Source organism: Saimiri boliviensis, chromosome 16, assembly GCF_048565385.1.
Source record: "Saimiri boliviensis isolate mSaiBol1 chromosome 16, mSaiBol1.pri, whole genome shotgun sequence".
Classification (NCBI taxonomy): Eukaryota; Metazoa; Chordata; class Mammalia; order Primates; family Cebidae; genus Saimiri; species Saimiri boliviensis.
Genome location: NC_133464.1, coordinates 21966507 through 21981510, shown reverse-complemented (window position 1 = coordinate 21981510; position 15004 = coordinate 21966507). Strand labels below are relative to the sequence as shown.

The 15004-nt window shown below is 39.6% G+C and overlaps 1 protein-coding gene across 1 annotated transcript in view; it reads left to right on the top strand.

Annotated features, from left to right (window-relative positions):
* The first annotated feature begins 9651 nt into the window (after nt 1-9651).
* The window catches only part of GPC5 (glypican 5), a 1382768-nt gene continuing 1377415 nt past the window's right edge, over nt 9652-15004 (top strand). The window contains exon 1 of the mRNA XM_010338876.3: nt 9652-10135. Coding sequence (XP_010337178.3) covers nt 9973-10135 — 163 coding nt within the window. The 5' untranslated portion in view covers nt 9652-9972. The remainder of the gene's footprint in view (nt 10136-15004) is intronic.

Below are 15004 nucleotides of genomic sequence, written 5' to 3'. Positions count from 1 at the left end.
GCCTGTAGTCCCAGCAACTTGGGAGGCTGAGGGAGAATTATCACTTGAACCTGGGAGATGAAGGCTACAGTGAGCTGAGACAATGCCACTGCATTCCCTATCCTGGGTGATGGAGCAAGACTCTGTCTCAGAAGAAAAAAAGAAAGTTTCTTAAAGTATCATTATGTTATTTACATTGATGATTGATATGGATTTAAAAAAATAAAGCAGGCTGGTAGAATGTGTGTACTGTAGATATTTCTCTGCAGAATACTATGTTTTATTCTTCATAAGGAGTAATAGAGATCATTTTATGTTTAGTTTCCATGGTTAGTGTGCCACAGACCAGGTAATCAATATTTTGACTTGTATAGTACATAGCAATGCTCAATAAATATTGGTTAGAGTGAATCTAGTGATTTACATTTAAACATGAATAATTATTTCCTTAGCTTGTTAGTCCAGTTTTGTTGTGTTAACAATAATTCAGTGGCTATCAGACTAGGAGAAAATATAACTTTAATAGTTTACGTCCAGTTATCTGCTCTCACATTGCTGAAGATCAAATACAAGACATGTTGTCACTGTTACGTTATCATCAATCAACCTTCATAGTTGACTAAAGTGGAACGAATGGGAATATAAGTATCCATCCCCATTTGTGTACTTCCTAACAAGGTGGTCTTCATCTGAGTCTCCTATGTGCACTTGTGAGCTTTTCAGCATGCTTTCCCTGCCCTTTCTTTCAATCACTCCTTCAGAAAACATTTACTGAGTTCCTGTTTTGGGCTGGATCCTGCACAGAATCTGCAGTAGCTTAAGATTTTCTCAAGGAAACAAAATATAGCTGCATGTTTACCTAAATAATGACATGGAATTAATCAGTCCATAGTAACTGGCACAATAACATGTGCTAAACCGTCCTTGTGATGAGTAAGAAATCTGAGTGGAGCTTTTACAAAAGAGAGGTGGAGAGCAAGAAGGAAGTCATTCCGGGCTTAAGTGTTGCTTCAAGTTGAAATGAGCAAGGTACATTTTAGGGAAGATAAGTGGTGGATTTTTCTGTCTCCAGAAGAAACAGAGGGTTTATGTAGGAAGGTGAGTGAATTTAGATAAAAGTAAAGGGAACTCAATATGTTTAAATTTTGAGGTTTCATGAGAATTTTATGAGAATAGCTCTGGATCCCAAACGAAGAATCTGATATTTGGATAATACCCAGGAATCTGCATTCTAATACTCCAGGTGAATATGTTACTGGTATTCCCTGAACTATATTTGAAGAAATACAGAGGTAGACGTTAGAGTCCGGTTTGCCACCAATATACATCACACACACACACACACACACACACACACACACACACACACACACAAACACAAACACGTAAAAGCCTGATGCAAATGGACGGACATGGGCCTAGGGTGGAGAATGATTTAGATCAGAAAGACAGTGGAGGTGGTGACCCACTCTGGGGACTAGTGCAATCAATTGGCAAATTAAAGTGAAAGGGTGGGGAAGTTGGAGTGAAAAGATGAATATGAGAGATAGGTGAATAACTTGGTAAGTCACGTAATTTATATTACATAGAAATATTAAAGGAGAGAGAATATGAACATTCGGGTTTAGTAAGGATGATTTTATTAACAAAAAGCAGACCTCAGGCTCTTGTATTTATTAATAAGTTTAATAATGGATAAGGGAGAGTGTGAACTGAGGAGAAGATAACATTTCTTTGTTAAAAATAGAGTTTGAGACGTCGGTAGAATAGCCCAATTAAAAAGCAGATGGGGTAGATAAAACGGCTTGCCTAGAAAGAAACATCTGTAGATATTTAGCACGGATGCTAGAGGTGAAGGCACAAGCCCTCAGGACTCATTTTCTAGGGCTGCCAAACCCACAGACTTGGGCTTAACACGAAATTATATTCTCTCAAGTTTCCAGAAATATCCATAAGTATGAAATCAAGGTGTCGGCACGGTTGGTTCCTCCTGGAGCCTCTCAGAGAGGAGCTATTTCATTTCTCTTTTTAAAAAATGTATTTTATTTTAAGTTCTGGGGTACATGTGCAGGATGTGCAGATTTGTTACATAGGTAAACGTGTGCCATGGAGGTTTGCTCCACCTATCAACCCATCACCTAGTTATCCTCAGCAAACTAACGCAGGAACAGAAAACCGAACACCACATCAGGCTTATTCCTCTCTGAACGTCAGGTGGTTGTCAGCAGTCCTTGGCATTGTTTGGGTTGCAGCTGAATCCCTCTTATCTCTGCCTCCATCTATATCTCCTCTTTGTCTGCGTCCTCTCCTCTTATAAGGACACCAGTCATTGGATTTAACCCTAGGATGATTTCATCTTAAGATCCTTAATTAATGACACCTGCAAAGATCCTAGTTCCAAATAAAGTAACATTCTGATGTTCAAAATGCATGAGTGGACATGAATTCTGAGGGAATACTATTCAGCCCAGAACGCCTTCCTAGGAAGAATAAGTAGAAAAAGAAAAACAAGGCCTCTAGAGCATAAGCCTTGGGAAACTTGAAGGCAGGGGAAAGGTGGAAAATCGGCAAAAGAATAGACAAAGAAATGTTGGTGAGCTAGGAGAAGACCCAGGAGAGTGAATTTTAAAGAAAGCTGAAGGGGATGGAAACTTAGTGTTTAGCAATGTCGGACTCAGCAGATAGGTGAAAAAAGTTGGCCCTGTGGTTTTGGTCTAAGCTTATATACAGAGATCAGGAAAGTTGTTAGATCATTTACAAATACTGGCAGGAAAAGGAAAATGAGTAAGAACTAGGACACCATATAGGAAACAGAGCAGAGCAGAGATGAGATGAGATATATTGCCCCTAGATAAGAAGGGCCTAAATACACTCTTCAGGAGCAGAAAGATGGCAATGACATATAGTCTCCTCCGGCATATCCAGAGAGTATTTTTCTCTCTTTTCTCAAAGTTTGGATCAACAAGAGAATTCAAAAGTGGTCAGAGCAAAGAGTTTCTCCTTTCTGCTAGAGAGCTTGAACTGCTTGTACCTTTTCATATGCAAATGTAATAATTAGGTTGAATGTTAATTAAATTTCAAAGACAATTGTAAAGTAATATTAATCTAGGGATAGTTAATAAGGGTGGTACATGGTCCTTATTTATAAATAGCAAAGATTAAACATATGATAAAAGGGATTCTTACATGGAACAATTAAAGATCAATTATGGCAATGGTACACAGCAGTGAAAGCCTCTGAAGAACTTCCTACTGTTAATCAAAGATAATTATCAATTATAAGGCTTAATCATTAGAAGAGTGTCTACATTTTGCATCTTAAAAAGCTGATGATAATTAGTTTCCAGATCCTGCTCTAAGTGCTCATTATGTTCAGAGAGGAGTGACTCTTTTACCTTTAAAAGTGACTTTTAGCTCATGACCTTAAAATCTTCACCTACATTGAGTTGAGATGATGCTCATTTATAGGTGCATAACTGCTATACAACATGAAGGAACCATATTGTGAATATAGGGAGAGCAAGAGGTTTTACTTTTGAATTGTTATTGAGCTGAGAGGAGAGGGTTTATTACCTTAAATATCTCTAGTATGTAAGTAATAGATCACAAATTAATGGCAGGTATTTTTTGCCAGTGAAAAAGAATAATAATGTCTAGCTAGTGAGTGGTCATGTAATCCAATAATTGTATATAATACTTCACATATATTATCTCAGTTAATCCTTTCAACAATATTATAACATAGGCATTTTATTTTCCCCTCATTTTACACAATAAATAAAGGGAATATCAGACTGGTTTTAACTACCACGAAAGTGACACAGATAATGGATACCCATTCTGGAGAATATTTGATAACTAGTATTAAATTAATTTTATTTGAATATATTAATATTTAAGATATTGTAATGTCAGAAGTTGTAGGAAAGCAATTAGGAAAATTCTTTAACTCTTGATTCAGTAATTAATTTGGTACTAATATTAACATTTTAAAACATCTATCTCAAATTTTTAATCATAAAAAGTAATGACAAGAAGTGAAACAGACATTCAAGATTTACTGAAAGTCAAATCTAGAAGATGCAGTGATCCACAGATAAGTTGAGAAATTACAATCTGGTTTTGAAGATGTTTACTGATGTTATTCTATCAGATAGTGAATTTTCCACTTTGAATGTAATATAACTATTTAGGGATTAAGTGAAGTTAAAAATTTACCTCTGCTTAAAAAAGAATCAAAGATTATAATAAAGATAACATAGCATACATGATATTATCAACCTTATAGCATCCAAATTCATTCAATAAAGTTATGCAATGCCCACAGAGAGTAGAGGTGGATATTCACAGGCTCACTTGACCTCAGAAGGCTTATCATCAGGCAGGTAACCTCCGGTGGCCCTTTAGTTCTCAGGTTACACAGCCAGTAACATCAGGTGTAAAATCTTATAAAGGTTACAGACTTTTCCCTAGTTTAATTTCTGGAAAACAGTCATTTAGCAAGATTATGTATTTCATGTAGTTAACAACTGGATTGATTGGTTAATTATTTTTCCTTAAGATGTTGGTGTAATGATGCAATGAAATTTTGGATGTCAATTTCATTCTACTGGGAAACCAAAAATAGTTGGTGCAAAATCTACATTTGAAAATGAGAGCAATGTATAATATTCATTTTCATTATGTTATAATTATACACACAGTTTATACAAGCAATGTGTATTGCAACATTGAAGGACAAAGTTTTCACATTCTTACATTATAGGCTAGAAGAAAATTATTTGAAGACATTTGGGTTCATAAACTAATTGAGTGTTGCTGGTTTCTTTTCCTGCTGTTTTAATTCTTTATATTCTCTTTTTGAAAGCAACTATTATTTTTATATCTCTGTAAGTTCTCTGAAGGAAATAAAATAAAATGTCTTTCATTAGAAATTGCAAATATAAAACCTGTAAAATTAAAGATAGTACAAAATACTTTTGAAATTTTCACACAGGAACGGTTTACTTATGTAAGGTTTTTTTTTTGTGAAATAAGATTTTCTTTGCCTTGAAGCACACTTACTGTGAGATAATGACACAAATACATCTAAAATATTTCAAAATCATTGGCGAACATGTACTGATGATTACAAGATAAGGATTTTCAAATTGAAAATATAGATTAGCGATTGTGTGTGTGTGTGTGTGTGTGTGTGTGTGTGTATGGTTATTTTTGAAAATGTGTTTGTTGATCAAAGTTTCCCACTGACCGTCATGTTAATTTCAGTTCGGTGTCTGGTTTTGAGTATTTTACGGATTGTTTTATTTGCTGTGTATTCTCTCCTTTAGGGAGCCTTCCTTTTCTTTTTCCCCTCCCCTCCTCTCCCCTTGTCTAGTCTATTCTTTTTGCATTTCTTTTGAGACAGGGTTTCATACTGTCACCCAGGCTGGAATGCAGTGGTGTTAACACGGCTTACTGCAGCCTCAACCTCCTGTGCTCAAGTGATCCTCCTACTTCAGCCTCCCAAGGAGCTGGGGCTACAGGCATGTGCCACTATGCCCGGCCAATTTTTTGGAATTTTTGTAGAGACAGGGTTTCCCTATGTTGCCCAGGCTGGTTTCAACCTCCTGGGTTCAAGAGATCCTCCTGGCTTAGCCTCCCAAAGTGCTGATATTACAGGTGAGAGCCACTGTACCCAGGGGTGATTGTCTTTTACAGCCATTACTATCTTCACTAGACAGGAGATTTCAGGGGAATATCACTCAATTTCCTCCTGGTTACTTGGTGGCAAGAATTTATTACTGGGGCAGCTTGGGCTGACCTGCAACTTGGCTCTCTCTGTTGTGCAACTAAGGACTTCGAGCCTACAACAGAGGGAGAGAGAAGATGGGACAAGACAAAAGTCAGCATTTTTATGGAAATAGTGAAGTGGAAGTTATTTACATTAAGGATATCATTTCTCTGAGCACCTCCTTTTCACCCAGTTGATGAAAGAGTGATACCCCTTTGTAAATAATACGAGATGATCAAACACACATGACTTGACAGATAAAATTTACAGCGTTTGTTAGTAACACATACTCATAGCCCAGGGAAGGAGGCTACCACATGCCATACAGGACCATACAAGTAACGAGAAAGGGGGGTTGCATTTGGGAGCAGGGTGAACCTGCAGGAGGTGTGGGAGGCAGACTTTGTAGTGACAAGAGGATGGTGTGTTTTGGGGAGGACCCTTTGGTTCCCACAGCAGAATGTGATTGGCTTGTTGGAATAATTGCTATGAAGGGAGGTGAAAGCTATTAGGTTGAAGACAGGGCAGGATGAAGCTGGTTCAGCTGAGGGAGGTAGCCAGCAAGCAAGCCTTTCCTTCTGAGTGGAGGGCATATCTGGCCAGAGCAGGAGAACTCATGGCTAGGAGCCTGTGAGGTTCAAAGATGTCAAGGAAGTTCACGGGATTTTGCAAAACAGTTCTCCTGGTTAAAAGCTTAGCAAAGGTAAGAGGTAGAAGCAGGTAGTACCTTGGCCAGCTGCATGTCAGTGAGGTACTGTCTGGCCATCGTTGGAGCCAATGCAGGGCTCTGGGCCACTACAAACGAGATGTTCAGTGGGTTATCTACATGGACAGCTGTGAGTACCAGGGTTTCTATTCATATGATAGCTTGAGTTCAAGGGGCCACAGGCTAGGTGTCTGGCTTGTCAGACAGTTGGGTATAGTGACTAAGGGGGTACAGAAGTTATGAAGTATGAAGCCTGGCTTGCATTTGGGTTCTTATCAGTGTTTCTGGAAGGTTATTTAATCTCTTTGTACTTCAGTTTTCTCATTAGTATAACTGTCTCGTGGAAGGGTTGAAATGTTAAATGAGATAATATCTGCAAGTGCTTAATAAATATTAGCTATTGTTATTGACTGGATATAAAAGTTACCCAAATCAGCTTCTGAGGGTAAATTAATCAGTGGTCAGTCTTAGCCTAAAATAACCAGGGTTGTAGACTCTGTGATATCATTAAATCACCTAAAGCACATTGGAGGTTTTTTATTTCTCTTTACAAGTTCCTAAGTGGACAAACTATGAACAGTTACTTAGAAAGTATCAGGGAAGTTTTGCATTTAGAATATGATTAAGGTGTATTTTAAATAATGACCATTTAAAGACTCTCCTATCCAAGGGTATTGGTATTTTGAAAGCAAAGCACAGTGCCTATTACATAAAAGACATTCAATACATATTTTTGAATACCTTTTGAAAAATAAGGCATTTTAACTATCAAATTATGGAAAGTTTTCCCTTGCTTCATTTGTACTGTCTACCAGTAAATAGAACAAAAAGCTAGTTATAGTACAATTTACAGAGACAGTTCAAGAATGTTCTCATAAAAGACATCGTGGTATTGTGTTCTGGGGGAACACTTGGCAGCTTCAGTAGCAGGCATACTGTTGCCTTCGTGCTGGGCTTAGGAATACTGAGAGGACAAGTTGCCATTGCAAGCCACATGGTGGCTCATCCCCTTTGCTAGTGGTTACGAATAAGAGGTAGAAAGAAAATATATTTATTTTTTGTTAATGGGGATATTTTATACAGACTAAACATATTCTCATTAGTTCCTCTGGCATTTTTATAACTGACTTACCGCCTGTTTTGTTAACTTATAAAATCACTGAGAAAACTATCTTGCATGTCTCTATAAACTCCTATTATGCCTAGAACAGTGGTTTAAAAAATTGTATGTGTTCAACCAATATGTATTAGTTGATTAGTTTCTACTTTGAACCATCAATACTTAGTTGTGTTTGTGATTTTTATCCTTGCAAGACACATTGTTTTAGGGATTCCAGTTAATGGATTGGACTGCATAATTTAAGAATCCTTTTGATGCTAAGAGTCTATGATGATCAAATCTATCAAGGAGAGATCTTGGTAAGAATAAAGATGTTTTAGAAAAACTTGGAAATTTATTAGCCTTATATAGATATACAAGTAATTCTAGAAGAATACAGTTATATAGAGATAAATTTTGCATATTTACTAGTAAAAAATCTGATAAATGAATAAACAGCCTTTGGTGTTGCTGCCCAAGAGCCTTTGGTGCAACCTGATTGGTTTTGGTGTACCATAGAATGGTCGAGGAGAGCCTGTGGAGAAGAACACGTAGTCTGGATTTGGAAGGCTCAGTTTGATTCCTGGCGTTGTGACTACCTTAGGCACTCAGTAAGTCACTTCACCTCTCCGTGCCTGTTTTCTCATCTATAAAACAATGACAATAGTGGTAACTACCTTATAGGGTTATTATAAAGATTAAATGAGTAAATTCATATCCATAAAGTACTTAGAATATGATCTGGCCCATAAGCATGATATACATTCTCATGGTGGTTCTTGTTTCTTTTCATAGATATGGCTGACTTCCAGGCAATCTTTCCATGCTTAGTGGTTAGAGCAGAAGAGATTCATGAAGAACACTCTCCTTTGAAACAAAATCTTGTATTCAGAAAACTGATGCCGAATGCCAAGTAGCACGATTTCACTCGGAAGCAGTGTCTCAGCCATTGCCCTGGAATAGTTTTAGACAAGTGACAGACTGCTGAAAGTGCTGTCTTTGATATCAAATGTTCATTAAAAGTCTTCACTAAGACAAAGTTTTTCACTACTATCTCTTGGCAAGGGTTCAAATTTGAGATGAAATTCCCTTAAAGTAGTTAAAGCATTCATAGTCCCACCTGCCTGATGCTTTTAACTAGTTTATTTTACACGAGGCGTACTCGCTTCAAGTGGCTACAGATTGAGACACTCTTACAGGCTTAGCTGTTGAGTCAGTCACGTTTACAAAATGCACCTGCCCTTTGGTTTATGGTGCGTAATGCATTCCTCTTGTAAAGTATAAATTGACAGAATTTCTTTGCCATCTTAAAATTGCTTAAAGTTTTCGTTTTTCTATATTCCTTGTGAGGAACTCCTCTGAGCACTCTTAACTTAGTTGCTCTCTGAAAAATGTTTTAAAGAAATTCCAGAAGTGGTAAAGCTCACAGGGTCCGCATAGATACAAAGTGCAGAAGTAAAATATGATGCAAAATGGTGATAAGAGAATAAACTAGACTTCACTGTGATAAGAATGTGATAAAGTTTGATTGTAATTCTTATACCTTCTCTTATACCACCAGAAAATCGTAATGTTATAGAAAACGATTCCTAAGCAGTAACACAAAGCAATTAAAAAAAATAACTTCTCATGTGTACTCTTTTAAAACCTGTTATGAAGTCTCTCAGTTGGGATCTTTAACTGTAAATAGTTTTTGCCTTTTGTATTATGTCCAGATTCCATTTCATGCAATTAGAATACAAATTCCTATGTACTGAGGACCTTGATTGTGTAGCTATTTCTTCTTAGTTCCCGTTGGCGTTTCTCATCTCTTGTCTTCTCTGATCCTCTTTATACATTCTCTGATTTTATCAGATGATTCTTCCCCAGAACGGACTGGGAGAGCCAGGTCTGGGTTTAGTTTTACTTATTTGCGTCGATGTTGCTCAGAGTCTACAGCCTTGGGCCTGTAATAGCACAGCATCTCAGGGGGTGCGGAGTCGGACTGCGCGCCGGGGGCGTGGCCGGGGCGGGGCCTGTCCGCGGGGCGGGGCGTGCGGGGCGGGGCTTCCGCGGAGCGCGGCGGGCGGGCACAGCCCAGGTTGGCGGCTGCGAGCCGAGCCGGGCGGCGGCGGCGGCCGGAGCTGGATGCTCGCGGGCTCCCTGCGGCTCCACTAGTTTTCTTCGCCCCGCGCAGCGTCCACTCGCCTCGGCTGGGGAAAAAGAGCAGACAGTGCTCGGCTCGAAAACTCTGGCGTCTCAGCTCAGGGCCTCCACCCGGGAGAGCCAAGTGCTCCCAGGTGAAGCCGGCGCCCGCGGGCGGTCCCTGCACCGCTCGGGAGCCCCGGCCGCCCCGTCTTCCACGCCTGCAGCTCGGCCGAGGCGCGCGGGGCCGGTGGCGTCTCCTGCGGGGTCCGGGGGACCAGGACGGCGAGGATGGATGCGCGGACCTGGCCCGTGGGCGTTCGCTGCCTCCTTCTCCTGGCCCTGGTTGGGTCCGCCCGCGGCGAGGGCGTGCAGACCTGCGAAGAAGTTCGGAAACTTTTTCAGTGGCGGCTGCTGGGCGCTGTCAGGGGGCTGCCGGATTCGCCGCGGGCAGGTAAGGAGATGCGGGGGTCGCCGGGCGGGGGCCGTCCGAGCTCGGCCTGCGCTCCCCAGGCTCCCCGGGTGACACTCGTGGGAAGATGAACTTTCGGGCCCTGCAGCCGCGCAGGGTGAATCCCGGGGAGGTCTCCGGGGTGCTGGGCGCTGACAGCCGGAGCGCAGTGCAGCGAAGCGCGGCTCCGGGGACCCCTAATCACGCCTGCAGCGAAGCCGGGTTCTGGGCTTCTGCTTCCCGCCTGGCTCCCTGCGCCCCAGAGGATGAGTTGGAAAGAGCCAGGAAAGCAAACATCTGGGCGGGGGGACACCCAGTCTGATTGCGTTTCTGTTCCGAGTAGGAATTTCACCAGTGCCCTACCGGGGGTTTCTGTTTGCTGCTTTTTCATAAGGGGGAAGGAATTGAATTGATCGCCCCAAGTTGGTACTAAAAATCACAAACCTGCGATATGCTCCTTTGCTGCAGAATGGGGCGCAGGCAAGGGCAGCCGGTCTCCTCTGTAATGAGGACTTGGACCCTGTGCACCCAGAGACGTGACCCTCAGCTGCCCCTCTGCGCCCTGGCATCAAGCCCTGCTTGGAGAAACCCAACCACCCAGCGTGTCTCCCAGCACCACAAGGTAGTTTTTAGCCTGAAAAGTGTTAATGGCAACAGGCGATCAAACCGAACGTATTGGGGAGTCACTTGACATGGGTGAGAGGTACCAGGGATTCCCAAAGGAAAGATAGAGTTAGTGTGGTCAGTGTGGTGAGCGCCTTCTGCCTACACTTTGGAACCCTGCCCCCACTTCCACCGCACCAATTTCCTTCTGCTGGCGGGAGTTCCAGTGTAGATTCTGCCTGGAAGAATAGGTCGTAGTTGTCAAACGCAATAGCAGGTGTCTGGAGCTAAGTAAGATCTCAGTGGAGCCGTGCGCTTCTTTCGCTGTGCCTATGAAGCCAACACAGGAGAATCTGTGAAGTTATTGGTTGAACAAAGAACTTGTGGAGAACGCTTGAGACTAAAATCTATCCTCTGCTTGAGTTTCCAGGCTTGGGAGACTTGACTGTAGTACGAAGGAGCTGTGAGCTGTAGCCACTTTTCTTGATTGCTTTGCTGGCTGTGAACTCAATTTTCAATCATGCCAGAAAGAAAATCTAGGCATTCGGGAACATTGACTCCATCTGAGTTTACATGACCAGTCTGAAACACAGTTATTTATTTGTATACCTGTTTGGTACCAGATGGTTTTTCTATACTACTTCTGACATTCTCAGTTTAGGGCGATTCTTTGGTCCTCAAACAAAATACCCCTTATAAATCTGTATTTTTCTTATTTCAGTGCATTCTTTTCATTAAGAAATAAATCTCACTTATCAGCTGTTGATAAAACTAAAGTGAGTGTGTGTGTGTGTGTGTGTGTGTGTGGTGAGAGTGTTGTGATGTGAGATCCTCATCTGAATCATTAGATTTTTACCCCCAAATACCGCAACTTTGCCTGCTACGTTTACCGAATATGGACAGCCAGCGTCCCCTCTTCAGTAAGGCCCTGATTTCACTCCACTCTGGTATCTCAGTATTTCTGGTACCTGCTGAATGCAATACATTGATTGACTGTTACATTCCTAGAACCTTCTGGGTGTCATCTCTTTTGAAGAGGAACTTTCCAGAATGTCAATCACTGAGACAGTGTCTTACCAGAAGAATGTCAGGGAAAACTAAAACTTTGCCCTACCGAGAGGGAAATGACCGTAACTATTTGTATTTGATACACATGACACACAAAAAAACTGCCATGATGGCGAGAATCTTTCTTTTTTAAGTCACTCTGGATTGTTTCCCCATTGCTAGTACCTTTTAAAAATTTGTGGCTGGAGGTGATGGAGAAATCACAGGAGCGCTTAAGACGTTGGTGGTACTGGTGAAAAGAAATGCTAAGTTCCTTTAATATTTTCATTAAGAAAAAAATCACACAAAAGTACTATGCTGATTTAGACCCACACAATAAAAAAGCATTCATTTAGGAATTTCATATAATTCTGAAGTTTTGTGTCTGTATTTTTGGTCATTCTTTTATGAATAATTCAGCAATATATTAAACTGTTTTTTAAACATTGATTCCTCTCATTTCTCTAAAAAACCCCTCAATCTCAAATTGAGCAAACCACATATATCACATGCTTAATAAAGATTTTTCTTTATTTTTGTATTTATGTGTGATCTATAACATTTAACATGATTGAGCTTAGTAATTGACTATCATACTGCCTAAGATTATCCTCAATCTCGAGAGAACATAGTTAATATATAAATAGTTATTTTTACATGAGAATACAAATAGTAATATTTTTAACAAATGTATTCATTTAGCACATAGCCTTTCACTGACTAAAACAAACACATTTAATTTGATATTTGTTTTCTTTGGAAGTATACATTTTTACTGCTTTCTTCCATTTCTTGTTCACAGTAGTTAATCCCTGAGATGTCTAGCCAAAATGCAGTTCGTATAATAGAAATAGGTAGAACAAGTTTTTAGTTTCGTCCTACCTTTGTGACTTACTTCTTCTGAAAAATGTTATCCAAGTTGAAATTATTAAAATTGTGAGAGCAGCAATTTAAACCGTTTCTCAGATTCCCCTCACCTTTGTTCTCTACCCTGCTCCAATTCTTTTAAGCCTATTGAGCTCCTAAGGATGTTTGGATGAGAAATGTAAAAAAGGAGAGAAGGTGTGAATGTGATTAGAATTACAGATTTTCCTGTGTTCTGATTTTATTTTCTAAGTAGTAGTCAAGGTGCCCTTTGCTCTTGTTTATTTTATTCAGAAAAGAACTGTTAGTGAAAGTGTCTTTTAAAAGTCTTTTCATTTTTATTTTATTTATTGGGGTTGGGGATAATGCTTTTCTATTAGAATTTTCTTTGCACATGCATTGTGCGTTGTTCACACATGCAGTATTTCCTCTTTTAGAGGATAGTTCAGGAAGGGGAAGTTTATAAAAAAAATAACGACAACATTTAGATAATTTATATATAAGCTATTTTTTGAAATGTGGATGTTTGTTGATGTAGAACTCTATAGCAAGTGTATTCTCTATATCAAGAAGTCTGTGAAAGTAACTTTTCCTTGGTAGATTTTGGCTATAAGTAGAATAATAAAAATAAACTCTTGATGTAGCTAAATAAGAATTTGATACTAAAAGACACTGTAAGCAGTTCTCTGTAGTTTTCTTTTCTTTTTTTTTTTCTTTTTTTTTTTTAAACTGCTTTCATTATAATCAAATCTTATAATCATTCCAAGGACAGTGTGGTTTCATTCTCACACCTAAGAAAAATGATCTGCTTGGTAACCTTGGAGTTTGGAATTACTGAATAGACATTTGTTTTCAAAACTTGGTTCTGCCATTTGTAGTTCTGCTTCCTAGATAAATTATCATCTCTAACCTGTTTTCTCATTCATAAGTGGGGATATTCTTAAAAAGTGTTTCTGTGGATAAAATGAAATAATGTAAAATGTCACAAACCAAGGCACATAATAAGTGCTCAAAATATGTTCTTGTTGTCATTACAATTTTTTGTTTAGTGTCTTGATTTTAACTTGATTTTTAAGGATGACATTTTAGTTTTAGATCTTTATATATCACAAGATGTTTTTGTAACAAGGAGTTGGTTTTAAGTCAGAGATGATTCTTTTTATATTTGGGAAATGCATTTCTATTTGCAGTGATATCCGTTATGTTATGGTGAATATTTTGTTGTTTTGTAAACTAATAAACCTCTATGAAACAAGGCTGAGCCACTGCCAGCTGCAGCACCCATAACTGCTGCCCCCACTGCCTCACCGCCATTCTTCTGCCTGTAGGGAGGTAAAATTGTGCCTCTAAGGTGGTTTACAGATTCACATAATTAGAATGCAGGTGGCTGTAGTCCCTCATGGATGATAATATGAAATTGAGACTCTATTTCTCATGAATTAACCAGTTTTGCTGTTTGAGCAACATATTTATGGTGATCAAATTTCTAAAGCCACAATTGGGACCCATCGTCTGACACCGTGGCAGATGATTAACATCAGGATTGCCCTGGGTTGAAGCCCAGCAGCCAAGAACCACCAGAAACAAGACTGTAACATTAGATTCATTTTGCAGCGAGGGAGATTGCACACCAAAGGAACGCTGGGGATTTTGGTAGTAGGCAGTTGGGAGGGCTTTTTGTAGGATTTGGGCTTGTGGTGGGCTATATTGTAAGGAGGGTTTAATGAAGGGAGGCAATTCAGGAATTGGCTATTTTGGTAACTTTTACCTAGGTGTTAGAAGGATTCAGGGAAGGGTAGTTATCATTAATAAAGAAGCAGTAGTAGCTAGTGTTGGTCAAAAGAGGGGAATGTTTCCTTATTTCTGTGGTTGCAGAGTGCCTTTCTCGCCATCCTGTTATACTGCAGGTCCCAAGAGGTCTTGCCTCATCATTGTTCTCTAATTCTGTGCATGTTATTGATCTTGAATTGTGAGCATCAAGACCCAGTTCCATTGCCAGGCCACTTTGTCACCTTTTCCCTTGGGAAGCCCAGTCTGTTCTCTGATGTTTAAGGGAATCAGGTGTTTCATTTTTCTCTAGGCATTTAGTGCAACTTATTGATGGAGAAATGAGCTTATTTTTCTACTTTAGGGTCATAGAATCCAACGGTTCATCAGGTGCTGAAATATACCGATCACACATATTCCCACATGGAGTCAATTATAAATATTGCTGTCAACTATTAATCTTGTGTATCAACTATAAATATTATATATGTCCCCATTCTCCCTCCATCCCATAATTTAAGTCAATTTTGCCGAATACCCAACAACCTATAGTTGTATAATCGGCTTAGGAGGGATACAATTTCATGAATT